Below are 27,529 nucleotides of genomic sequence, written 5' to 3' on the forward strand. Positions count from 1 at the left end.
TCTCCCTATAAAGTGATACATTTAAATAGAAAAATCTCTTTGTGGAGACAGAAGGAATGAGGGAGAAATGTTTTTTGTGTGTATGTACTGTGGTTTCCTCGTTCATTGATATAGTATCCCCTCATTAATTCACATATTCCATCTATTACAAAGTGTAATTAACTTGCAATAATTTTTTCCACTGCTTTCTAAATTTCCTTCTGAGCTCATCTTAATTTCCTACGAAGTGATTGAAAATTAGATCGGTTTAAGTAGCTTTTAGTAATGAATCTGAGAACATTAAAGTTAATCAGCGATGAAAGGCAGGGCCTGTTTACAAATTTTTTTTCACTAACACTAACTTCTCTGGTATGTTTGTGACGTGTGACGTGTGCCGTATGTAAAAGCGACGACACCCGTGTATTTTCAAATCTTAGGGCTTCTGCCCTGTGCTACCTTGCTCTGCCCCACTCGCCTTCTCACAGGAGCCTCCATTGCTCAAGCAATCCTTGTTTTGTTTGTTTTTGTTTTTGGTGAGACTGGGGTTCAAGCAATCCTTGTGACACCAACTTTATTTTATCAAGATAACCTCGTCTTGTTACTGCGTTGTCATTTATTGGGTTACCCCCTCCCCATGCTCGTCCGTCACGGGAAGGGTCACTGGTGAATTCCCGGTACTGAGCTGCACCGGCCTCCGATACCTGCTCAATACACTTCGGTTAAGTAAATTCGGCATTTTCACGGAGCGGAGAGGTCACTGTCCCGCTGATGGCTTGTAACCTGGTATGACTTCGCACAAATCGTGTTGAAAATGCATCCGTGCAGACGCTTGCCCTTCTCCTGGCAGAAATTCTCACCAAAAACTCACCTTTCCTACCCGGATCCTCTGTCTAGCAGTGAAAGCCTGAGAACTGCGACCCTAACGCGACCACACACTGCACTTTGGGGAACAACACCCCTCGCTCCCCCACCCCCAGCGCGCGCTAAGGACGCCGACGTCGCCACGTCAGCCTGCGCGCATGAAGCCAGAGCGCCTGCGCGCGGGGCGCGCTCGGAGACCCGCCCCCTACATCCGGGGCTCCGGCGGCGGCAGTGCCGCCGCGCGGGGGTCACGTGGGTTCTTCCTTTCCGTCTCTGGCCGGCTGGGCGCGGGCGACTGCTGGCGAGGCGCGTGGAACCTCGCGTAGGCTCCCCTTCGTCTCTTCTATTCTCGTCGGCCACCAGGGAGTTCTCTGACGCTGGGTGAGCTGAGCCTGCCGCCAAGATGCCGGCCTATTTTCAGAGGCCGGAAAATGCCCTCAAACGCGCCAACGGTGAGTAGGGGAGCGGGGCGCGCTGGGCTGGGACGGCCTGAGGCCTTGGAGGTCGAGGGTCAGGGCCTGCTGCCCACCACCTGGGCTGCCGCCAGAGCGGAGGCCAGGGGCCCTGCCCGCCGCCGTCTCGGCTTGGCACGGTTTCCGGACCCACGCCAGCGCGGATGGAACCGTCGCCAGGGGCTGCCTTTCCTCGCTGCCTGTTGGTGCGTCGCGGGGCCGCGGCCCCAGAGACAGGCCTGCCCGGCCGCGACTTCCTTCCCCTCTGTCGCCTCGGCTAGTTCTCCCCGCTACCGGGCTTTCGTCTTGCTTAGGCCCCGCGCCCCCAGCCGCCATCTGGGAGTGTCGGGGAGGAGGAAACATGGCTCCCTCCCGGGGACAATGCACGCGAGAACCTCGGCTCCACCTCCCGCCGGGGCCTGCAGCCCGGCAGGCCCACCCCCAACTCTCCCTCTGCGGCACCTCTGCCCCAGGGCCCGCGAGGTGCCTTGCTGGGTCAGGGTCCACTTACTCTGCCCCCAGCCACTGACGTGCGCTTCAGGGTCACTGACCCACTTAGCCTATTTAACCTGTTTCTTGCTCCCCCCACCCCCTTTGTGGCGTTGATTAGGGACCGTTCCAAAGCCTTTTTATTTTTTAGAACCAGGAGAAGTTGGGACAGGGTTAATATTATGTAGGGACTGGGGTACTCCCTGAACCGAAACCTAGAGAGGGAATGGTTTCCCAAGGTCACTCTGGGAGTTTGTTAAGCCAAGAGACTAAAACCAAGGTCTCCTGACATCCACATCAGTCTTTTTTTTTTTTTTTTTTGTCCCCCCCCCCCCCCTTTTCGCCACAGCGCTGCTGCCTACTCTTTCTATTTCCATATGTGTACTTAAGCTCTGGGCGCTTGCGGGAAAAATTTGTATGCGCTGATGTCTTGAACTGTCATTTTAATATATTAACACTATGAGGGGAGCAAATGGTTTATGCTTATCTCTGATATTTAAAAAGTTGTTTACTTTTTTTTAACCTAATAATATTTAAGTGTTTTGAAGGCTTTTACCCTTCATCCAACAGAAGTCTTACCCAGGTTGTACAAGGATATACTATATTGCTTACAGTTTTATGTTTGGAAATTTTTGTTAGCTTGTTTGAAATTTTATATAGTACCGCAACAAAAAGTCAGCTTTTGTTATGAGAGAACAGTCTAGAATAAAGTAATTGAATTAAAAACCTGTTAAAACTACAACATAGTTCTTGATTGTTACTTATTTTAACCAGTAAAGGTTAGAACAGACAAGCTTAAAGATTTAATTTATAGGAAAGAAAATAGATTGAAATGGAAAGTTATCACTACAAACTAAACTGTAGCAAAGTTGTGACTTTTTGATGTTTTGAATAAGATTACAATATGATAAGCAAAGAGACTTGCATGAAATTACTCTGCATAGCTGTTGCATTTTAGTCATTTGTATACTTCACCAAAGCACCTTTTTTTTAAACCATGGAAGTACTCTGAAGTCCTACAATCTCCATGGCCTAAATAAATACTATTCTTGGTATGTTCAAACCTTGTTTCCTTGTCTCTGTTTAGAATCTTCATATGAACTTAATGTTCAGTCACTGTTTACAAGTAGAAAGGATATATAATGTGTTTCAAATTTTTTCACAGTTTCTAAGTTAATTCATGAAGGGCAAGTTGGGGAAAGTATTAAAGTAGGCAAGACCAGAAAGATACTGTGTGTGTGTGTGTGAAACTTGGATCTTTTTTTTTTTTTTTTTTTTTTTAATAAAGGCCTGTATTGCTTGCACTCCTGCTAAACTATTGGAGGGCTGTTTCTGCGGGAGAGATGCTTTACCTTCCAAATAGCAGTTTTTAATGCATTGGGTCTTTTGAGTGAGGGATTCCTTCTCAAAGTGTCAGATTGTGAACAGACTGTGGAAGGCACTTACTTGGCAGTGTTTACAAAACATTAAATAGGACCTTAAAAGGGCATTTACTTAATAGAAATCTCATTTTATCTAAGTGTTTTATCTGTAACATTTGTAATCCCAGAGATATTTAGATCTAACCAAATGTAGTATTACTCAAGTCAACCAGAGCAATATTTTTTTGGGGGAAAAAAAAAGTACAGTCATCATTCAGGGAGAGGACAGCATGGCCCTGCATTTACAGGCAAGAAATTGCTATCATGTAATCATTTGAGAGGGCTCCTTTTTCAGATTGTGTTAGTGTCAAAGTAGCTGCTCCTGATCTTGTAACAGTCTTTTAATTTATGCTGTACAACCAGTGCCTTAAAAAAATAGTTGTTAGGAAACCCCTAAATAAAGTAACATTATAGCTGATCTGTTTGGTCTGTTGCACAGTTAGTAAAACCAAGGCCTGAAGTAAACTTTCTTTATTGGTAGATACATAGTTTCATATGTCCTAAAAGTGAACTGAAAATGTTGACCCTCCTGGGAATAGTCATAATTCCACATTTTAATTTTTAGAGTATTAATCTGGAAGTCTACATTTAAGTATTGGAATAGAAACTTTAGTATGACAATTCCTTCCAACCTCAAAAACCTCTTTCCCCATTAATTAGGCAATTCTATGTATGTAAATTAGAATACAGAGTAAGATCTTACCATTCCATTCCAGTTCTTTTAGAAACATCCTTTGCTTTTCATATTTTCTTCTATTATATTTGGTGGGCCTTTGGGTGTCCTGTATACTAAATTATTTTTTAAGTGTTTCTTTTGGCTTGACTTTCAAAGTTAGTATGGAGTTAGATTGGAGGTTCAGGAAGTGAAAAATGCTTTTTAGTTTTATAAAATAATACTTCTTGAGACAGTCTTGCTTGGTGGCCTAGGCTAGCCTCAAACTCAGCTTGCTGAGTGCTGGGATTTCAGGTGCAATAAAGAACCACACTCCCGTTTAAAAATTAGAGATTGGGAAAGTGAATTATTTTTACAGTTTTGTATTTTGTCATCCTTTCATGCTTATCGCTCAGCTTTTAACAACTCCCATTTGTCTCTATGCCATATTAGAAACAGATCGATCACACTTAGTTGTAGTATTTTAAGATTTAAGTCCTCAGTGTAATACTGGGAGTTGGTTATATTAATAGTTAATTTTAACATTGCTGTGGTTTTTTTTTTTTTTTAAAGAATTAATATGATGAAAGGCATTTTTTTTTCCTTGTGGTACTGGGGTTTGAACTCTGGGCTTACACCTTGAACACTCCACCAGCCCTTTTTTGTGATGGATTTTTTTTTGAGATACAGTGTTGGGCTGGCTTAGAGCTTTGATCCTCCTGATCTCTGCCTCCTGAGTAGTTAGGATTACAGGTGTGAGCCACCAGCGCCTGACAGGCGTTTACTTTTGACTGATAGAGACTTTCAGTTAAATAGCTTTGGAAAATACCGAAGTATGAATGGATTTTAGACAACAGTAAGTCCTCCCTTAAGTCAGGAAAGGTTTTTTGTTCGAATAGAATATCTGGTTATACTTTGTTTCACTGAATAAGTATTTTTGGTAATAAGACTGACTCAATTGCAGATGGACTTTTGCCTGAAGTGATGTTGGTTTTGTATTTATTTGCCTGTGATATTATAAGGGATGGGGCTGGGATATAGCTCAGTTGGTAGTGAGTCTTGCCTAGCATGCTGTGGAGGCCCTCGGTTCCCTTGTTCAAGACTTTTTCTTAGGAGAAAAGCAAGCATTGATTTTTAAAAAGTGGAGATGTTGTGAAATTAGTGTTTTAGTTAGCTTCAAATTATTTTTCAAGTGTGCAGTTAGAAGACGTGTTTGTGTGAAATTTGGCAATTGCTGGATTTTAAGTTAAACAGTTAATTTAACCTTCTCCCTCCAGTCTGTTGTGTGTGAAAGAAAGGATGAGGAAAACTAAGATAAATAAGAGACATTTCTTTTGACTGAATTTCACTTGAGCCACCCACCAGCCCTTGACTGAATTTCAAAAGGAGCAATATATGTAGAATTTAAGATTGGAACTGGATCAAAGATAGTAGAGTTCCCATTTATTATACCACTCATTTCCCCTATTAATGAACAAGTTACATCCGTACAGTACAGTTGTCACAACTAATGGAACAACTGACCCATTATTAAGCAAAGTCTTTCTTGTTGCGAGATTTTCTCAGCGTTCCCTAATGCCCCTTTCAGTCCTGGGATCCCATCTAGGATACCAGACTGCTTTTAGTTATCTTCTATTTTCTCCTCTGGGATGTGACAAATTTCAAATGACCTTGATGGTTTTGATTAGTACTAGTTAGGTATTTTATACAGTGTACTTTATTGTAGTCCATTGGTACTGTCATAACAAAGTATTGTACTGTGGGCACTTTAAACAACAAATTTACTTCATTTCTAGAGGTTGGGACGCTCAGAATTGAGAACCCAGCAGATTTGGTGTCTGGTGACTGCTCTCTACTGTTTCTACTTCCAAGGTGGTTTCTTGTTGTCTCCTGGAGGAGGAGTAATGCTTTGGGGAGGCAAAAGGGACTAGCTAGTTCCATAAAAGCCACTGATTCATTTGTGAGGGTGGAACCTTCATGACTTACTCATCTCTTGAAAGACCTTAACTTCTTAATACTATTGCATTAAGAACTGAGTATCAACATGAATTTGGAGGGACATACATTCAAACCATAGATAGCATCCTTCTATTGGGATTTGTATTAATAGTTTTCTCATATTTAGACTGGGATAAATAGATTATGTTTATGGATTGTAAGATTCAGTATTACTGTCAATTCTTCATATTCCATTGCTAGACTCAGTGCAGTCCCAGTCAAATTCCTGGCAAGTTATTTTCTAGATGCCTTCAAATTGGTTGTAAAATTTGTCTGGAAAGGGAAAGGACCTAGTAAAGACCACACAGTACAAAAGGATAAAGTTGGAGCACTAATTACCTAATTTCAAGACTTTACCATAAGGTCTTGACAAAAGACTAGAAATGTTGATTAATAAAGAATGAACCAAACAGAAAGCCCAGAAATAGACTCAAATGTAGTCTATTTAAAGTGGTAAAGGCAATCTAATGTATTTTTCTGCCTTATTATGGCATAAACTAGCAAAAATTTCATTAGCCAGATAAACACTATGGTGAAGTTACACTTAAATTTATTAAGTTGTTAGGGGAGATTTTTTTTTCCATGACTTCAGTTCTAGAATTTTGAAATTACAGTGGAATTGAGTGAAACTCAATTTTCCCCTCTAATCTGACATAGTACCAGTCTCTTCCTTTGATTTTACCTTGGTTAACTATGATACTGCTTTTAGAAGTCAAAAATAAGCATGACCTAAAAAATTGGTAATGAGTTAAGAAATTAAAGCAACCAGTTAAAAAGAGGCAAAGGTTATACTTTTGTATAGTATGTGTATTGTTTAATAATGCTGAATTATTTTTTCAGAATTTCTTGAGGTTGGCAAAAAGCAACCTGCTCTGGATGTTCTTTATGATGTTATGAAAAGTAAGAAACATAGAACATGGCAAAAGATACACGAGCCAATTATGTTGAAATACTTGGAACTTTGTGTGGATCTTCGTAAGAGCCACTTGGCTAAGGAAGGATTGTATCAGTATAAGAACATTTGCCAACAGGTACCAACAGAACTCGGTTTTGTATTTTTAAAGTTTACCTTTCAAATTGAATAAATTTTATATTACAAATTTCCTTTTTAGACATTTATGGTTTCTTATTAAAGAATAAATTGTCCCCGCCCCCAATCCCTTAGGTGAACATTAAATCTTTAGAGGATGTTGTTAGGGCATATTTAAAACTAGCAGAGGAGAAAACCGAAGCTGCTAAAGAAGAATCCCAACAGATGGTATTAGATATAGAAGATCTGGATAATATTCAAACCCCTGAGAGGTATGTGAGTTAAATGTTCTTTTTTTCCTGTTTTTCATTTTTATTAGGATATATTTGTTATGGGGGAGGGGTTCATTGTGACAATTCCATATAGCCATACATTGTACATTTTAGTTAGGTGGCCCTTGCCATCTTGCCCCTGAACTCCCTCCCTGCCCCACTTAAAGCAATTGCAAGAGGTTTCATTGTTGTGTTTTGCATATGTATGTGAAGTCCATCAACCATATTCCCTCACCTTCATGTCCTTCATTGGACCCTCTCCCCTCCCACACTGTACCTATTTCATAGTCCTGTCATACATTATTAATTCCAAAGTCAGTGTTCAAAGGGGTTTCTTGATGTAGCACCCCTGTGAGTATATTTTACTTTGGTCAGTTCAGCCCCTTCCATTACTCTCACTTACCCCTTCCCCCCCTTTATTCAATGGCTTTTAGTACATGCCGTTATGTATTCTACCTGTACAGATGTTAAAGTATTTTGATATTGTTGACTCTCTTATCATTCTTATCCTTTTCCTCCTCTGAGTTCCATTATTACAAACATGTTCTACATGTAAGTTTGTATGTGATCATATGTTTTTGTGTCTATGTTTATATTTTGGATCAATCTTCCACATATAAGAAAATATGTAGGTGAGTTAAACTTTAATAAATATTTTGAAAGCTGTGTTTTTCTTTACATGGGTCTCCATGTTCCACATTTGAAGTAGATGTTTGTCAGAAAGAGTGCTTATCTTTGAAGTTTTAAGTGTATAGTACATCAATTATGTAAGTAATACTCAAAATTCATAGAAGTGTACCAATATAGCCTTAGGATAGATGGGAATATACTAATTAAACAACAGTAATACAGATTGGGAATTCAGGCATGTTCATTTGGTAAGTGACAAACTTTATAGCATATTCAAAGGTACAGGAAAAATTTGTACCATTTCATGATCATTGTTTGTTTTGGGTTTTTAGTCACATGGCAAAGTAGGGAATCATGCCTAAAATTGTTTTCAACATTTTTTTCTTCTTTGTAGTGTTCTCCTTAGTGCTGTCAGTGGGGAAGATACTCAGGATCGTACTGACAGATTACTGTTAACTCCCTGGGTTAAGTTCCTGTGGGAATCGTACAGACAGTGTTTGGACCTTCTTCGAAACAATTCTAGAGTAGAGCGCCTTTATCATGATATTGCCCAGCAAGGTAAGATGATTCTCTGGAATCTCAATAAGCTGATTTGAAAAGTTGTCTTTAGAACCGATTTTTTTGTGGAAGATTAATTCCTTTTCTGCATAATACTTAAAAATTAATTAGTTTTACCCTTATTGAAATGTGATCGACATTTGTTCATATTAAATAACTAAATAAGAAATTTGTATTGCCAGTTAAGGCAATTCCATATGAAATGTATTGCAAAAGTCAATTTGAAAGTCTTCAGGTGATAAAAAACAAATGAACTTTCTATTGAATTCTAGTAAACTGGAATTTTACTTTTTACTCCATGCTGGATTTAATGTATTCCATGAAAAAAGAAACATAGTTTCACTTTTGTAAAACAGCATTACTGAAGATACAATTAAGTTTTCTTGATTCAGTCATCTTTAATATTCATTTTTTCTGTATACACTTAACTCTGTGAGGGACTACATTGAAAATACCATACTGTCACTTGTAAATTCTTTCAGTGAATATAGTCCTAGCTGTGTGAGTGGGAAACTACCTGAGTTGGGCTGTTTTCTGTCTCACCCTTACCCAGAAGCTTGTGCTGCCAGTCTTACAGGGATGATTGGCATTTTATTTTCTTTCTGATTTTGTTTGTTTGTTTTTTAAGATAGAGTCTGAGTAGCCTAGGCAATCCTCAAATCTTGCTTTGTAGCCCAGGCTGGCCTCAAACTCATGATCCTCCTGTTTTAGTCTCTTTAGTGCTGGAATTAGAGGTGTGTACCACTGTGTCCGGCTCAGCATTTATTCAGATGTTAAGTGACTTTTCAACTATTTATATTTTACTAGGAATATTGGAACTTGTGGCTAAAATGAATTGTGTGAATGTTCAAGTTAAATTGTGTCACTTTGTTTAGGCCTTTCTTTTTCTTTTCTTTTTTTTTTTTTGTTTGCACTGTACTGGGGTTTGAATTCAGGGCTTTACACTTGTAAAACAGGTGCTCTATTGCTTGAGCCACCCCTCCAGTCCTTAGGCCTGTTTTTTTTAACAGCCAAGAAATTCTAAAAAGATTCTAATCTTGCATATCTGACAGGAGGAATTGCTGTGTATTTTTAGTGATTGGTGCAAGTAGTTTGTGTATATAGTTGAAATTAGGTTATTGTAAACCTCTAATTTGCCTTACATAGTTTAATAGTATGAAAGCATGTTGTATTCTATATAGTTGACGTCTGATTTTTTTATTCTTAGGATTTGAAGTGATAGGTCTTTGAATGTGGTGGGTCTTCCTAAATCTAAATTTCAATCATTTCCCCTTTTACTCATTATTTTAGGCCAGAAGTGGTAATCATGTTTTCTTTGATTTTTGTCAGGGTTCAGAACGGTAGTCAGGGCACATGGAGGGAGTTACAGTTCTACAACAACATATTCAAAGACTAATGATGAGTTTGGTGAATTTTGTTAACATAACTGATCTTACTGTGTGAAATAAAACCTATTTAAATACTGAAGTTGAAGAAAGTCCTTAATATATTTGACCATTATGCTTACAGCTTTCAAATTCTGCCTCCAATATACCCGTAAGGCTGAATTCCGTAAGCTGTGTGACAATTTGAGAATGCACTTATCTCAGATTCAGCGCCACCATAACCAAAGTACAGCTATCAATCTTAATAATCCAGAGAGTCAGTCCATGCATTTGGAAACCAGGCTCGTTCAGCTGGATAGTGCAATCAGCATGGAACTCTGGCAGGTATGTTGTGAACTACTAGCTTTTCTATTAATAATTGTCTTTTTTCCTTCAGTGGTCCTCTTCTTGGTATGATCTCTTAATTTCAGTAAAGTGACGGATTTAAGATTGTCTGATGGATGAAACAGGAAGATATTTCATTTCTAATCTGTGGAATTTGAATCAAGTCATGTAATCTCTTTCAGACCCATTTTCTTTCTATGAAAAACAATACATTATTAGTGCTACTCAAAAGTGTGATTCTGTAACTGGTGTCAGGCTGTAAACTGTTTAGTCTCTGATGAAATAAGTATAGAGGTTAAAAGCATTTGCAAAGTGCAATGATTTTGGTCTTTATTTTTTGTAGTACTGAGGTTTGAGCTTAGTGGCTTGTACTTGCTAGTTAGATACTTGACCACTTGAGCTACAAATCTAGCCCGAAAAGATTTTTTTTTTCTTTTTCTTTGTGTGTGTGTGTGTGTGTGTGTGTGTGTGTGTGTGTGCGCGCTAAGGATTGAATCCATGGTCTTATTCTTGCTAAGCTCATGCTGTACCACTGAGCTATACTCCCAGACCCTACAATTTTTTTTTTCTCCTTTGGTGAGACTGGGCTTTGAACTCAAGGCTTCACGCTTGCTAGGCAGGAGCTCTACCATTTGAGTCACTCCATCAGCCCTGTTTTGCATTGTTTTTTTTTCGAGATAGGGTCTCTTTGAACTATTTGTCTATGCTGGTTTCAAACTACAATCCTCCTGATCTTTGCCTACCAAGTAGCTAGGATTATAGGTGTGAGCCACATGTGCTCGACTTCAATTTTTTTTGTGTGTGTATGTAAGAGTTATTTGTCAGTGACAGATGGAAGTTAAAACCACACACCTTTACTGTGGTTGGAGAAGGCTTAGGTAGTGTGCATGGTGAATGCTGTGCACTGTACATGGCATTGATGTTGGAAGCTTGTGTTTTGCCTGGCCCCATTACTCCAAGGATCCTATAGAGTTCATTTTCACATGAATTTTTGTAGCCTTATAACTTGAAAGGTTTTACATATTTGACAAAAAGTATTTAATTAGAATCATAGGGGAAGAACCTGAAAATTTGCAGTTTTTCAGCGAAGTGAAAATGGGATTTGATTCTACCCTCTTGCCCCATAATGTTGTCCTGTTTTATAGGGACACCCATCTTAAATTGCTCCCTGTAGAGGACAGATAAATAAGCTCATTATTGGAAAAGTGGATAAGCTCATCCATTGTCTTATCACTCAGAAATCACCTGTATTCTATTGTACGTTGCCCCAAGTGGTGTGCTAATATGCAAATATATTCTTTTTAAATCTGGTTTATCTACTTTACAGGACTTTCTAAAGAAGTTTAAAGTTTAAAGAGCTAGTGATTTTTTTTAATTACAGCAGTTTTTTTCCCAATGTATCAGATATTAAATTGTGGGTAAAAACCACACATGAAGGCACGTATACATGCTACTTTTATTTTTATATGTTTCTCTGTGTTAGGTTTCCTAGTGAGATTTGAACTAGATTGTTTTATTTCAGAATGCAGTGGCTAATTTATACTACTAATTTTAGGAAGCATTCAAAGCTGTGGAAGATATTCATGGGCTCTTCTCCTTGTCTAAGAAACCACCTAAACCTCAGTTGATGGCAAATTACTATAACAAAGTCTCAACTGTGTTTTGGAAATCTGGAAATGCTCTTTTTCATGCATCTACTCTCCATCGTCTTTATCATCTTTCTAGAGAAATGAGAAAGAATCTTACACAAGATGAGATGCAAAGGTAAGAATGTTGTAGTTGGGTAGTGTTGAAACTAAAGATCTTTTAGTTTCAAATGATACATTATGGAGTAAGTTAGGATTTCTCAACTTCTGTACTATTGATGTTTTGGATTAGGTAATTCTTTGTTGAGGAGACTATTCTGTGCATTGTATGATGTTAGTAGCATCCCTAACCTGCAGTTGTGTCTATACCAACTCTGCAGTTGTGACTGCCAGCAGTATTTTCAGACATTGCTCCTCTTGGATAGTACTCTTGGTCTTTAGGAGCCAATTTTGTCTGATGAACTCTATCAAAAGCCCAAATGAGAAACTTTTTGGGGGAGACAGTGTTAACATATGATCCTTCTATCATACAGGTAGTATCTTTTCATAGCAAAGATTGAACAATGAAGAAGATAATTAGTTCCATTAAGTCATTTTCCCCCTAATTATAAAATATTAGCTGTAAGGTACAGATGCTCTTTGACTTGCAATGGGGTTATATCCCTGTAAACTCATTGTAAGCTAGAAGTAATGATAAATAAAAAATACATTTAATCCAGGGGGCCTAATAAACAGTATAGCTTAACAACATAGTACACTATAGAGTATCTGCTATTTACCCTTGTGATTGAATAGCTGAGAGGGAGCTGTGGTGCACTTCTGTTAGGGCCTGCCATTTCAAGAATATCATAGTTGATTTCGCTAGCCTGGGAAAAAAATCAAAATTTGAAATACAGTTTCTGCTGACTTCATATCACTTTCACATCAAAGTCAAAACATTGCAGCTGGGCTGATGAAGGGGCTCAAGTGGTAGAACCACTACCTAGCAAGCATGAGGCCCTGAGTTCAAACCCAAAGCCACCGCCCCCCCCCCCCCCCCAAAAAATTGCCGCTATCCCGAGTCAGGCACTATTTGTATTTGAGAGATGGACACAACTAAGCATAATTTGAATAGCTTATAATACAACAACTTACAGACCATTTTTAAAAAGGAAAATAATACATATATCCTGTCTGCTGCCCCATACCCCAGTTTCTTTTTTTGTTCCCTGTGAAGAATTGAACCCAAAGCTTTGTGAAAAATAGGCAGGCACTCCACAATAGAGCTACATCCTCACCCTCTCAGTTACTTTTTAAAAATACATTTGGGTTGTACTAGGCAGTTTACAAACTGTTCTTCTCCCTATTAAACTGTGACTTTGGCTTTCAGTTGAATTATGTACAAGTGGTAGGGTGCATGCTTAGCAAGTCTGAGGCCCTAATTAATATCTTAATTCCTGGTATTACCAAAAAAAAAAAAAGAAAGATTACAGTTTTATAGCAATACGCAGAACCAACTGAATGAATTATGTTAGTGTTCTAGGTTTTTTGAAACTCTGGAGGACCATGTCTATTACGTCATTCACTGTTAGGTAGTTCACATGTTTGATGTAGAAAAAAAAAACTACAAAAAAAGAAACTTGTGATACTTCGAGATATTTATATTATCCCTTCACTGAGCACTTCAATGAGTATATTATTTGATTTAATATTACCTGGTTAATAACTAAAAGTTCTGTGTTTTGCCTAAGGTACAGACTTAGAAATAGTAAAGCTGAGATCCAGCCTTTGACTGTTGGGGTCCAGCATCCACAATCTTTGGTGTTCTACAGTGCTCTGTATTCAACCTGACTTTGCTCTTGTGTTTTAGTGAAGTGAAAATGTCGCTCCCCCCTCCATTCACTACCATAATTGTATTCATTTACAGCCTTTGTAATTTTTTTCATCCTTATATAATTTATTTTCTTAGTTTTTAAAGCTGCCATTTAACCAGTCTCATTCAGAAAACAGAAGTGTTGGATGAATTTTTTTATTTGATAAGGATTTGTTTAAAAGATCAATTTCTTTTTTAATTAATACCATGGTATAATGGAATAATATTGAATATAGTTCACTATGCTGGGAGGGTATATTCTGTAACTGGCATAGCATAATGGATGATTAAAGGTAAGTACTGTTCAGGCAACATTTATAAACTGAACAGGTTTAACTTTGTTTCCCACAGAATGTCTACTAGAGTCCTTTTGGCTACGCTTTCCATCCCTATCACTCCTGAGCGAACTGATATTGCTCGACTTCTGGATATGGATGGCATTATTGTTGAGAAACAGCGTCGCCTTGCAACACTGCTAGGTCTTCAAGCCCCACCAACACGAATTGGCCTTATTAATGATATGGTTAGTATAAGTTTGAACATTTACTGCTTTGGACAGAATACTTGTGATCAAGTTTAATGATGCATGATTAAATATTGGGTCTTCTGATTAATTGCCAGAAGATTCTGATGTATGATCCAGGAACCACTGGTATGAGAGGGCACTTTGTTCAGTTGGGGTGATTGTTCTCTAGTGAGTGAGCTGGGGTTAAGTTGGTGGTAACTTTGTAGCAGGACTTGGGGCTGGGTCTGAGGAAAACTGTGGGATGCTCAGTGTGAGAAAAAGTAACATGGTCAAGAAGAGTTCATGGCCTATTTCAGAGGGCTACAGGAAAAGGAGTCAAGCTGACATGTGGGAAACAGGATAGGCTGGAAAGAGGGTGAGGTTTTAGGCTGCTTCTGGACACTTAAGACATTTTTAACTTTCTCTTTTATTTTTTTTTCATTTTTCTTTTATTATTCATATGTGCATACAAGGCTTGGTTCATTTCTCCCCCCTGCCCCCACCCCCTCCCTTACCACCCACTCCGCCCCCTCCCTCTCCCCCTGCCTCAATACCCAGCAGAAACTATTTTGCCCTTATTTCTAATTTTGTTGTAGAGAGAGTATAAGCAATAATAGGAAGGAACAAGGGTTTTTGCTGGTTGAGATAAGGATAGCTATACAGGGCATTGACTCACATTGATTTCCTGTGCATGGGTGTTACCTTCTAGGTTAATTCTTTTTGATCTCACCTTTTCTCTAGTTCCTGGTCCCCTTTTCCTATTGGCCTCAGTTGCTTTAAGGTATCTGCTTTAGTTTCTCTGCGTTAAGGGCAACAAATGCTAGCTAGTTTTTTAGGTGTCTTACCTATCCTCACCCCTTCCTTGTGTGTTCTTGCTTTTTTATCATGTGCTCATAGTCCAATCCCCTTGTTGTGTTTGCCTTTGATCTATTGTCCACATATGAGGGAGAATATACGATTTTTGGTCTTTTGGGCCAGGCTAACCTCACTCAGAATGATGTTCTCCAATTCCATCCATTTACCAGCAAATGATAACATTTCATTCTTCTTCATGGCTGCATAAAATTCCATTGTGTATAGATACCACATTTTCTTAATCCATTCATCAGTGCTGGGGCATCTTGGCTGTTTCCATAACTTGGCTGTTGTGAATAGTGCCACAATAAACATGGATGTGCAGGTGCCTCTGGAGTAACAGTCTTTTGGGTATATCCCCAAGAGTGGTATTGCTGGGTCAAATGGTAGATCGATGTCCATCTTTTTAAGTAGCCTCCAAATTTTTTTCCAGAGTGGTTGTACTAGTCTACATTCCCACCAACAGTGTAAGAGGGTTCCTTTTTCCCCGGATCCTCGCCAACACCTGTTGTTGGTGGTGTTGCTGATGATGGCTATTCTAACAGGGGTGAGGTGGAATCTTAGCGTGGTTTTAATTTGCATTTCCTTTATTGCTAGAGATGGTGAGCATTTTTTCATGTGTTTTCTGGCCATTTGAATTTCTTCTTTTGAGAAAGTTCTGTTTAGTTCACATGCCCATTTCTTTATTGGTTCATTAGTTTTGGGAGAATTTAGTTTTTTAAGTTCCCTGTATATTCTGGTTATCAGTCCTTTGTCTGATGTATAGTTGGCAAATATTTTCTCCCACTCTGTGGGTGTTCTTTTCAGTTTAGAGACCATTTCTTTTGATGAACAGAAGCTTTTTAGTTTTATGAGGTCCCATTTATCTATGCTTCTGGACACTTAAGACATTTTTAACTTTCTCTTTTATTTTTTTTTGATGGCGCTGGGGCTTGAACTCAGGGCCTCACACTTGCTAGGCAAATGCTCTACCACTGGATCCACTCCTTCGGCCCTTTCTTGTGTTGAGTATTTTCAAGATAGGGTCTTCTGAACTATTTGCCTCGTGTGGCTTTGACCTACAATCCTCCTGTTCTCTGCCTCCCAGTAGTTAGGATTGCAGGTGTGAGCCACTGGTGCCCAGCCCAATATTTTTTCTCTGAAACTTCCATTTTATTTTATTAAATCAGTGGTTCTTAATCAGGGTTAGGCAATAAAAGTGTGTAAAGTAAAGTTGTTCCTTGGTGCTTACATGAGATTGCTTCCAGGATCCCTGTGGATACCAAAAACTGTGGATGCTCAAGTCCCTTGTCTAAAATGGAGCAATATTTGCATGTAATCTGAGGAAAACCTCCTGCAAACTTTAATCTCTAGATGAATTTTAATACCTAATATAAAGTAAATGCTATGTAAATAGTTGTTATATTTTATGGAATAATGACAAAAACGTACACTTAGTACAGATGGAAATTTTTTCCCTCAAATATTTTCCAACTATGGTTGGTGGACTGGATGTGGAGCCTGAGCATACAGAGGGCCAACAGTTAAATGAATGTAACACTGTCTTGTTGATGGATCATTTGAGTTTTTCCAGTTTTGGCCTTGTGAGAACAGTGCTACCATGATAATTTTCATATGATTATTTACATAAAAATAATTTGTAAGCTCTGGTGTTTTATTTACTACTGGGATAAGTTAGTTTATGCTGGCCATAGTAGTAGTTGTCTTTGCAGATATAGTACTATGTTGGCTTAGTTTTTATTTGCTTTTAAAGGTCCCAGGTCTTTTCAGTATAGGGAGATACATAATGTGAGGCAAGAAACTCAACATAGTTCTAGTTTGGATTACTTTTGGTAAGTATAAAGAGGGGTGAGGCTAGACAGTCTTTTTCCACATCTCCAATCCTGTAGTTTTAGTTTATACTAAGTTCACAATCTCAGCTGCAAAAATTTCCTTCAGCTGTTAAATCTTTTGCTTTACTAATTGTAGGTCAGATTCAACGTACTACAGTATGTTGTTCCAGAAGTGAAAGACCTTTACAACTGGCTAGAAGTGGAATTCAACCCACTAAAACTCTGTGAGAGAGTCACAAAGGTAAGCCTTTTGTCTTCAAGTTTTGATTATGTTACCTTGTAGCAGGCATTATTGCTGTTTGGCTTTGCATTTATTTTTGTTTAGAGAATTGTGATGTATTTCTGAATCAGTGCACACTTCATTGTCTTTTTTCTTTATATTAAGAGAAAGGATATTTCTGGTGTGCTAAACAAACCTTTGGAGGTAAATTAGCAGCATGACTTAATTTTAGCCATCGCTGTCAGTCACCTTCAAACAAGTTTCAATAGCTTGATGAGAAATTTTTACGTTGTATTATGTTTTTGTATATTGAGAATTTCAGATGAAGTGTAATTCTTTTACAATTTAATGATTTTATAGGTTCTAAATTGGGTTAGGGAACAACCAGAAAAGGAACCAGAGTTACAACAGTATGTGCCTCAACTGCAAAACAATACCATACTTCGCCTTCTACAGCAGGTAAAAAATGCAGATGAATGGTTTATAAAGGAACTGACATTTCCCCATAAAACTAAAAACTGGAAAGTGAAAGCCTCCCCAAGTTCTACCCTTGCCCAAATTAGTCTTACTGTTGGTTATTTTGAAACACAGAATTACTTAAAACTGCTTTTCTCTTTTTTGCTGATTACTAACTTTTGTGCATTTTCCTTATTCTTATTCCTTTTCTATACCTATATGGTTTTTCATAGTTGGAAAGTACCATGGTGTACTTATATTAAGACTCTCTTAATGAAAAACCTGTATTTCTACTATTTTTTTTCCCTATTATAAAATCCTGCAGCATTGAGCATCTTACATTCTTGTGTCTTTGCATACAAATGGGACTTTCGGTAGCATAAGAAGTGGAATTAGTTACACAGCTTAAACAATGAAAGCTTTTAATAGCTCCTCAGAAGACTCAGCTAATAGACTGTCCCATCAATAGTGAACGAGACAGCCTTTTTCCTTCTACTAAAACTAGGTATTACTATCTTTTATCACATTTTGCTCCATCTTGTTGAGTAACTTTGAATGTTATGTTTATAATGACTTACATTCTTCTGGTTTTTTGCTTGGGGAAGTCTTTATTATATTGTTCACTTAAGTGTCTGCACATTTCATTGACCTGCTTTCTTTTGTATATGTGAGCAGTGTTATTTCTTATGTGCTACATAAAGAATTGATGGCTAATTAGCAGAATAACTATACATAGTAATGCTGCCAGTCTCCTTCAGACAAAAGGTTTTATAAAAATGTTTTGATTTATTAGGTAAGCAGCAAGTCTTTTATCTATAAACACATGGCCATTTAGTTTTTGTTTTATAAAACTGTGGTTTCAAAAGTTTGCATGCTTGAAAAATTGTGTAATTTGATGGTTCACAGCGTAGGGCGAACCTGGGATTGCAATTCTAGCTCTAAAAATGTACTGTTAAGATAAATTGTCTCAAGTGTCAGTGTCCTCTTCCTCCCCCTCCAACCTTGGGCACAATTTCTACTTCCCATGAGATTGCACATAAAAAATACCTGAATAAGTGATAGTTGTTGTTATTAACCCTGTGTTTTCTATGCAGGTGGCACAGATTTATCAGAGCATTGAGTTTTCTCGTTTGACTTCTCTGGTTCCTTTTGTTGATGCTTTCCAACTGGAACGGGCTATAGTAGATGCAGCCAGACACTGTGACCTGCAGGTATGTTCTGTAAGGGGACATGAGGTGTGGGCTGAAGGCCTCTGAGGAGTAGAAAGACATACGTCTTTTGTTTCTCAGCTTTTGGTACAGTGGCATGTTTTTAAACCTTTACTGAGTAATCCCCCTGCTTTACATAGCATTTGTTTGTTAATTTCCTTTTCAAATTCAGTTGAATTTTTTTTGGGGTGGGGGCAGGTTAGTGGGATTGGGGTTTGAACTCAGGGCTTCATGCTTGCAAAGCAGGCTGCTTTGCCACTTGAGCTGCAACTCCAGTCCATTTCGCTTTGGTTATTTTGGAGATGGGGTCTTCTGGACTATTTGCCTGGGCTGGCCTTGTAACCATGATCCTCCCGTTCTCAGCTAGTATTACAGATATAAGCCACTTGCTCCCAGCTTTCAGTTGATTGATTTTTATTTTTTTTAATACTGGAGTTTGAACTCAGGGCCTCACACTTACTGGGCAGATGCCTTACCACTTGAGCCACTGCTCTAGCCCTTTTGTGTTTGGTATTTTTGAGATAGGGTCTCTTGAACTATTTGCCCAGGATTGACTTTGAACCTTGATCCTCCTGATCTCTGCCTCCTGAGTAGCTAGGATTACAGGTGTGAGCCAAGTGCCCAGCTTTGTTGAGTATTTTTAATCAAGCCATTTATAGGATGATTTTATGTTAAGTAAGATTTAACCAGTGGTAATTTTCAAAGGTTCGTATTGACCACACTTCTCGGACTCTGAGTTTTGGATCTGATTTGAATTATGCTACCAGAGAAGATGCCCCCATTGGTCCTCATCTGCAGAGCATGCCTTCAGAACAGATAAGAAATCAGCTCACAGCCATGTCCTCAGTGCTGGCAAAAGCACTTGAAGTCATCAAGCCAGCTCATATACTGGTATGGATCTTTAGGGGGAAATGAATTACAGAGTTTTGAGGGACTCAGTGTTTTTCCACAAAATGGCTTGAGACTATATCTGGGGGGGAGGGATTTATTATCTATTTCCTATTCACTTGTACTTTTTATGAGACAGGGTGTCATTGTGTACCCAGGTTGGCCTCAAACTCATCTTGCCTCCACCTCTTAAGAGCTCACACTTCGAGGTGTGAACTGTCATTCTTGGCCCAGTTTGTTTTTTTATCAAATATTTTTATTAGATAAATCATTGAACTGCCTTCCATGATTTAAAATATTATATTAAGTAGGTAGTAATAATGTACTACACATAGCCATGGTCCCCAAAATAGTAGGGTACAGTGATTAGGCATTTCTTTCCTGCTTAAGTTATTGTTTGTGTATTCTGTTAGTACTTCTCCTTGGGTTGAACACTTAAGGTAGATTTGTTGCAAAGAACAGTTGACTTGTAAACAGAAGTGTTTCTAGGCAGGCACTGAACCATTTGAGCCATGCCTCCAGCCGTAGAAGATAACTTATTTTTTGGCACTATTGGGGTTTGAATTCAGGGTTTGGCTTGCTAGACAGATGCACTCTTCTGCTTGAGCCACACCTTTAGCATTTGGCACTGGAAACAAATGGCTTGGATAGCAGTAGCTCCTGTACAAAATGCAGATACGTAGAAGGGAAGTATATCAGGATTATTGTGTTTTTGATGCCCAATACCAGGATAATCATTTTTGAAAATGCATTTGTTTTTGAAGCAAGAGAAAGAAGAACAGCATCAGTTGGCAGTTACAGCATACCTTAAAAATTCACGAAAAGAGCATCAGCGTATCTTAGCTCGCCGTCAGACAATTGAGGAAAGGAAAGAGAGGCTTGAGAGTCTGAATATTCAGCGTGAAAAAGAAGAACTGGAGCAGAGAGAAGCTGAGCTCCAGAAAGTACGAAAGGCTGAAGAGGAGAGGTTGCGCCAGGAGGCAAAGGAGAGAGAGAAGGAGCGGATCTTACAGGAACACGAACAAATTAAAAAGAAAACTGTTCGAGAGCGTTTGGAGCAGATCAAGAAGACAGAACTGGGTGCCAAAGCATTCAAAGATATTGATATTGAAGTATGTAGCTTATTATGTCTAAAGAGTTTAGTTTTATTCGTGTCTTCTGTACTCTTAGAAACATACTCTTTTATTATTGTTGGTTTGTTTTTTGTTATTTTGTGTCGTTTATTACAACTAACTTCTAGGAGTGAGCATTTGGTTTTAAGTCACTGCATCTTTACAGGGTAGAGTTGGGTAGATGTAGTGAGAAGTAGCTGTTAGGAGTTATGCCTATATTTTCTCAAGCAAAAATAAAGCTATTGTATAATATTTTTATATTTCCTTAGATAAACACCTGTTATGAGAAAAGTAATGTAAGATTTGATTGTAGGCAAGTACTATGAGCTCTGTTGACTGGTCAGCATTTTGATACGCTTTCAAGGGCACGTTTGTATTACTTTTTTTAGGACCTTGAAGAATTGGATCCAGATTTCATCATGGCTAAACAGGTTGAACAATTAGAAAAAGAAAAGAAGGAACTTCAAGAACGTCTTAAGAATCAAGAAAAGAAGGTAAGTGTAAGGATCAGTAAACTTTTAACATAAGTTAACAGATATTTTTAAAACCTTCATTTGTTTTCATATCATTCAGATTGACTATTTTGAAAGAGCTAAACGTTTGGAAGAAATTCCTTTGATAAAAAGTGCTTATGAGGAACAGAGGATTAAAGACATGGATCTGTGGGAACAACAAGAAGAAGAAAGAGTTAAGTTTTTTATTTAATTTAATATTTTTGATTTTAAGCTGTAATTCACTGCCAGTAATGGAACCAGAGTTTCATAATGATTAATTTTGTATTCTTTTGCTAGACATGGTGCCTTAATGGCTGCTTACTAACAGCTTGGTGGTAAGATAGAGAAGAAATGTTCACAATAGAGATTAAAAATGCAGCTTAAAAAATAGCTTTCTGGCTGGTGGAGTGGCTTAAGCACACGGGCCTGAGTTCAGTCTCCAGTACAATGAATTGTGCAGCCATTACCACATCCAGATTTTCAGAACATACCTCAGAACTTAACACTGTACGCATTAGCAGTCACTGCTCATTTCTCTATTACCTCAGCCCTTAGGCATCCACTCATCTACTTTTTGTCTTTAGATTTACTGTTTAAATTAAATCATACACTGTGTATCGCTTCTCGGCCTTTTGGGTAAGATCGAGTGTAGTATCTGTTCTTATCAGTTTAATATCTGATACGTCCTCTATCCGAGGACAATATATTAAATGGATTTTTGGAGCAGGGAGATGGAATGGGGCTTGCTCCGTCCACTCCATGCATCGACCTGGCATTGCAGTACCTCCGGGAACGGTGCACAGAAAAAAAAATCATACACTGTGGTCTTTTGTGACTTAAATGGCTCATTCTGTAGTTTAGTTTGTCTGCAGCATATTTGCCTTATGATACAAATATGTAATGAAATTGAGTGATTCTAGTTAAAAAGTAACAACAGTCAGGAGATAGTTTATGCCTGTGGGGAGCTTGGGGCCTGGTAGTGCAGCCTCGAGGTTCCATCTAACCTGATTGTTGCTATTCAGAGATGTTGTCAGTTCTTCCAATTTTTAAAGAACAAGTTGGACTTGTGTTGGTAATTCTCATGTTTTAAGATATAAATACTTACTTAGAAATGGAAAGTACTACAGACCAAAACATGTACTTGGGACAATCTGGAGCCTTCCTTATGTTATCCTGCCTTCACCTCCAATTGTTTTTAGAGAAGGCTGTGTCTTTAAAAATTAAAGTTATGCTTAGTACATGTGGTATTTATTTCATTTTACCCTTATGTTATAGCCTGTCCTTTTTAAAAATTTCTGGTGCCCTGGTGCTAAATAAAATCTGCCTTTTACAGCTGCCCTAGAACTACCTTACCTACCTCTGGTCCTAAATTGTTTTTTTTTGGAGACCTGTTAGCATGGCCCATTTTTATAATGAGATGGGAGGGGGGGAAAGCATGTGTTTCTAATTTTTCAAGAATATCTAGTAGTAATGTGTTTGGGGAAAGTTAATAATAAATAGCAAACACTTGAAGTTTAACCTTGTCTTACCTATGCACTTGCAGATCACCACCATGCAGCTTGAACGTGAGAAGGCTCTTGAACACAAGAATCGAATGTCAAGGATGCTGGAAGACAGAGATTCATTCGTGATGCGGCTCAAAGCTGCCCGGCAGTCTATTTATGAGGTGAAGTTACTTTTTTAGGGAAAAATTTGTGAGTGTCTTGGTTTTGTATTAAAAGGATTTTCCTGTATCACAGTGGTATTATATTCCTTCTAGTTAACATATATAATGATAATTTAAATAATTTTTTTTACGTTCTGCATATATTTTAGCTATTTTTATTTTATTGTTATGCTGGGGCGTACATTTTGACATTTACAAGCATTCTTAACAATATATCAAATATAGTTGAAGTCATCACGTTCACCCCCTCCATCATTCTCTTATCCTTCCTCCCTCATCAAATAATATGTTAACAGAAATTTTTAGAATTTTATAGGCCAATATAGTTAATGTTTGAACAGACTTTTTGAAAAGGGGCAGTTAAATGTATGGGCTTCTTTGATAGGTGTTCTTTGTTTTTTTTTTTTTTTTTTTTTTATTATTTTTGAGACAGGGTCTTGCTATGTAGCTCAGACTGGCCCTGAGTTTGTAATTCTGCAATCATCTTCCTGAGTGCTGAGATTATAGGTTTACACCACAACTTCCAGCTTGATATAAGCTATTGTTTACTTTTGATACTGAAATAAAAAAAAAGATCAAAATATCTTGATGTTCTGTTTACTCATTTGATTTATTTTATATAAATTTAAACCCACTGAGTATAGATTTTATTTTATTTATTTGTTTATTTATTTTTTGCGGCACTGGCGTTTGAATTCTCTTGTTAGGCAGAGGTGCTCTTACCACTTGAGCCACTCAGTCAGCCCCTAGATGTTTTTCTTTTTGACATTACTAGGGACTGGATACATGCTAGGCAAGCACTCTGACATTGAGCTACACCTCCACGTGCTTGCATGTAGGTAATCTTGACAATTTAAATTTCTAAAAAGTTTAGCATACTGATAAAACTTCATCATTTGGAAATTCTGGCTTTTGTATTTGGTGTACCATCAGCTTTCTTTAGTTCTAAGAAATTGCAGATCTTGTAAACTTAAATTCATTCCTAGTTTGTATCTTTGGAAAAAAATTGATATTTTTATAACTCTTCAATCTTAGGAAAAACTTAAACAGTTTGAACAGCGATTAGCAGAAGAAAGGCATAATCGCTTGGAAGAACGGAAGAGACAACGGAAGGAGGAACGCAGAATAACATATTATAGAGAAAAAGAAGAAGAGGAGCAGAGGAGGGCAGAAGAACAAATGCTAAAAGGTAACTATTAGATCAAGATTTGGAGTTAGGTGATGCAAGGTTTATGTTATTTTAGAAAATACAGAAACCCATCTAGGGTTACATTTAAGGGAAAAAACCCCAGAAATCCAGATAATAGGCCTCTTAGCACTGCATATAACCTAGTGACACGTAAAGGTCACTTACTTTTCTTCATATATTTATTGTGCTTTTAAAAATGCTTGCTCTTTTCACTGTATTCTGTGTGGGTATTAATGTTTTGAGAAACACATGGTCCCTATGTCTAGAATCTCAGATTGGAGTAGGGACCCTAGTCTCATTGTGAGTCATTACAAAACTATTTCTGTTGAGTGGCATAATGTCTTCTGCCTTTTAGCTGATGGCCCCTGTTTTATAATTCTTAAATTCTACTCTGTTTCCTGCTTGGTATCAAAAAAACAGGCCTAGCACTAGGGAATAGGTGTGGGTAGGAGACTCATTCAGTAACTATAAAATTACATAGAGCGAGAAGAGAGAGAGCGTGCTGAGCGAGCAAAACGGGAGGAAGAGCTTCGAGAGTACCAGGAGCGGGTTAAGAAACTAGAAGAAGTAGAAAGGAAAAAACGTCAAAGGGAGTTGGAAATTGAAGAAAGAGAACGTCGTAGAGAAGAAGAGAGAAGACTGGGTGATGACCCACTTTCTAGGAAGGTGAGTATAGAGATTATTGACTTGATTCTGTCTTGATAAGATTCATGTTTGCTTTTATGATACCTAGAGGGTGGCCTGAGTCCTCTCACACTTTTATTTAACCTGCAGCATGGGAATCACCTGGGAGCTTGTTAGCAATATAAATTCTCAGGCCCACCCCAAACCTTCTGATTCAGAGTCTGCATATTTTAACCGGACTCTTGGATGATCCAAACACTTCTATGCATTTATTTTTAATATTACTTGTGCCCTCTTTTTTGTTGTTTTTTTTAAGGAGGCACTGGGGTTTGAACTCAAGGCCTCACTAGGCAAACACTCTACTGCTTGAGCCACTTCACCAGCCCTTTTTTGAGATAGAGTCTCCTGAACTGTTTGCCCAGCCAGGGCTGGCTTTGAACTGCTGTCTTCTTGATCTCTGCCTCCTGATTAGGTAGGATTACAGGCTTTAGCCATTGGTGCCTGGCTTCCCTTCTTCTTCTTTTTTTTTTTTTTTTTTTTTGTCCTGTTACCTTAATTCAGAGTTTTCTTCAGCCTCTATGTCATTTCCTGGTCTCATATTAGTCTCTTCAGCCATAACCTTCCCCAGCTCAGACCTTCAGACCTGCTCCAGTTCCCAAAATGCTGCGAATTTCCTTTGGTTGATACTACTGAGAGCCAGAGGCAAATCATGCCTTATTCAAGGCCTTTCATGGTTACTGCCTTTTATTCACCAGTTTCATTTGTTACTATTTTCTCCCAGTCACCTATCCTCCAGCCATTCTGAGCTAGTTTTCTGCATCATGTGGCTGGCATCTGTCTCTGTGCTCTTCCTTTTGCTCGGAATGTGCCCACTTTGCCCCATAAACATTTGCTTAGTTTTTCAAGGAGGAGAGAATTTCATGACATGCCTTTACTCCTTTATCTGTACCACACCTATACTGGATGCTTGTCTTTATCTTCATTTTCTGCTTTTATCATCTACAGAGATAAGTTTTATATGTTTAGGACTTACTGCTATTTTTCATTTCACTTGTTATTTAAAAATGCGTGGTAGCTAAATTTAAAAAAATTTAGTGCATTTTTTTCCTTAAGTTTTGTGAATGTTCTTTTTCTGTTGAACACAGTTGGTATGTATGAAGTCAGGATTGTATTTAAAATCTGCCGCATCCTGTTAGTTTTATGGGAATTTGATTTTCCAAGGAAACTGACCTGCTCTGACTTATCTTTTTGTTCATTTTCAACCTTTTGCTTAAGTGTTGCAGTCATGCTGCCCTTTCAACTGTTTTTTCTTGATCTTTTTATGTTTAGCATAACTTTTAATTAGTTCTATACCTAACATTTGCTTCCATGCCCCTGGCGCCACTTTCTAAAGCCAAGGTCAATTAAGAACTTTTCAGATCTATCTAAAATTTCACTGAATAAATCTAGAATTTTCATCTGCTTCTTAAGAACAAAATCAAATTCTGAGCATGGCTTCTACTTGTGGGTTTTTTTCCTTTTTTTGTCAACAGTTTGAGGGTTTTTTTTTTTACCCCCACCAGTACTGGGGTTTGAACTTAGGGACTATACCCTGAACCATTCCACCAGCCTTATTTTTGTGATTGTTTTTTTCCCCTAACCAGATAGGGTCTTGTGGAACTTTTTGCCTGGCTAGTTTCAAACTGCGATCCTCCTGATCTCTGCCCACTAAGTAGCTAGGATTACAGGCATGAGCCACCGGCGCCCGGCAATAATTTGAGTATGTTTTTGCCTCAGAGTCCTTAAATAGTCTCTCCTTAGGACTCTTAGTGTTTAAATTTTACAACCAAGTGAGCAAATAAACATTGTCTCAAATATGTTGGCACAGTGTATTTGCACTGTAGCCTTTTTCCAGATACCTTTTTGTTTGGTTTAATGTATTGTCTTAGTTTTTTTAGAGTGTCTTTGTGTATGTTTCAAAAGAAGTTTTGTTTTTTTCTCTGTATTGAACAATAGGTCAATGTTTGGCCTGTTAAAAATCATCTTCTCAGGAATGTAGAGATCTCTGTTTTTAACACAGAGGCTGGAGAGTACTTCATATTAGCCTTGGTCTTGTTACTTATGTAGATACTGTTTCATTTGTTGGAAACTTTTTCTTGTGGTGCTGGGGATCTTGTGGCCTTGCACATGCTAAGCAGGCACGGAGCTAGATTCCTGAGCTCTCCCTTGAAATCTGAGAATTGTCCCTATCCCTTGATAAAGGGAAGTTGGTAATTTCACTAGGACTGTTCAGGCTCATTGTGTACTGAGACATGTCCTCCTCAGTTTCCTGAGTGCTGGGATTACAGCTGTGCATCACCATGCCCAACTATGTACGATCATTTTATTCTTCACTTTTGCCCTTAAGTCTGAAGATTCACTCTCATTAGGAAAGGTAAATTTCCTTCACTTCAGGCAGCTGCTCAGTTTTCTCTATTCTTGCCTTTACAAAGTTTTCTGTGTCTTTTACTGTTTCTTCTTGTCTTTGTTTTTTGTCCCAGGTTTTCTGAAATTCCTGTTTAGGTTATGTGTTCCTCAGCAGGGCATATTTTGTTAGTTATCTGACACACTGACTTTAAACAATTTATGGCAGTTATTATGTTTTAGAATTCTTTGTTTGTTTGTTTAGTGGCTATTACAGCTATCCTTAACAACCCCATGTGAAGTTTTAATATTTGTACTGTTAAGCCCTTAATCCTTGTTGAATATGACATGGAAGTTAAATATGAGGGGTGGGAGAGACTTGGTGTTTCAGATGAGGGTGTTTCTACTATTGTAGTTTACATTGGCTGTTAAATCAGTATTTTCTCTTAAGAGTGCTTACTTTGAAAGTCTGCTAGAACAATATCCATTTTAAGAAATAGCTCTGATGGCAAGGGACCCAGTTATTATTTGGTCACTCTTGTCCTTTACTGTTTCTCATCTCTGGCTGTTATTGGAGGGTTTTACTCCCAAGGAAGTTAAAATTGTTTT

At 38.2% G+C, this 27,529-nt stretch overlaps 1 protein-coding gene and 3 non-coding genes across 4 annotated transcripts in view; all 4 read left to right on the forward strand.

Moving 5' to 3' along the window:
* The first annotated feature begins 1,059 nt into the window (after positions 1-1,059).
* Positions 1,060-27,529, forward strand: part of Eif3a (eukaryotic translation initiation factor 3 subunit A) — a 34,156-nt gene continuing 7,686 nt past the window's right edge. The window contains exons 1-17 of the mRNA XM_020186282.2: positions 1,060-1,292; positions 6,693-6,883; positions 7,018-7,154; positions 8,179-8,342; positions 9,852-10,051; positions 11,607-11,815; positions 13,841-14,012; positions 16,818-16,922; positions 17,262-17,360; positions 18,452-18,568; positions 19,271-19,456; positions 20,218-20,565; positions 20,955-21,059; positions 21,139-21,252; positions 22,603-22,725; positions 23,761-23,914; positions 24,396-24,580. Of these exons, the coding sequence (XP_020041871.2) occupies positions 1,244-1,292; positions 6,693-6,883; positions 7,018-7,154; positions 8,179-8,342; positions 9,852-10,051; positions 11,607-11,815; positions 13,841-14,012; positions 16,818-16,922; positions 17,262-17,360; positions 18,452-18,568; positions 19,271-19,456; positions 20,218-20,565; positions 20,955-21,059; positions 21,139-21,252; positions 22,603-22,725; positions 23,761-23,914; positions 24,396-24,580 (2,658 nt within the window). The 5' untranslated portion in view covers positions 1,060-1,243. The remainder of the gene's footprint in view (positions 1,293-6,692; positions 6,884-7,017; positions 7,155-8,178; positions 8,343-9,851; positions 10,052-11,606; positions 11,816-13,840; positions 14,013-16,817; positions 16,923-17,261; positions 17,361-18,451; positions 18,569-19,270; positions 19,457-20,217; positions 20,566-20,954; positions 21,060-21,138; positions 21,253-22,602; positions 22,726-23,760; positions 23,915-24,395; positions 24,581-27,529) is intronic.
* Positions 17,032-17,162, forward strand: LOC141425322 (small nucleolar RNA SNORA19). The gene has a single exon (XR_012450386.1). It is a non-coding gene; the product is annotated as a small nucleolar RNA SNORA19 (small nucleolar RNA).
* LOC141425321 (small nucleolar RNA SNORA19) lies at positions 17,990-18,121 on the forward strand. Its single transcript, XR_012450385.1, has one exon. It is a non-coding gene; the product is annotated as a small nucleolar RNA SNORA19 (small nucleolar RNA).
* LOC141425089 (U2 spliceosomal RNA) lies at positions 21,676-21,865 on the forward strand. The gene has a single exon (XR_012450194.1). It is a non-coding gene; the product is annotated as a U2 spliceosomal RNA (small nuclear RNA).

Source organism: Castor canadensis, chromosome 7, assembly GCF_047511655.1.
Source record: "Castor canadensis chromosome 7, mCasCan1.hap1v2, whole genome shotgun sequence".
NCBI classification, from domain to species: domain Eukaryota; kingdom Metazoa; phylum Chordata; class Mammalia; order Rodentia; family Castoridae; genus Castor; species Castor canadensis.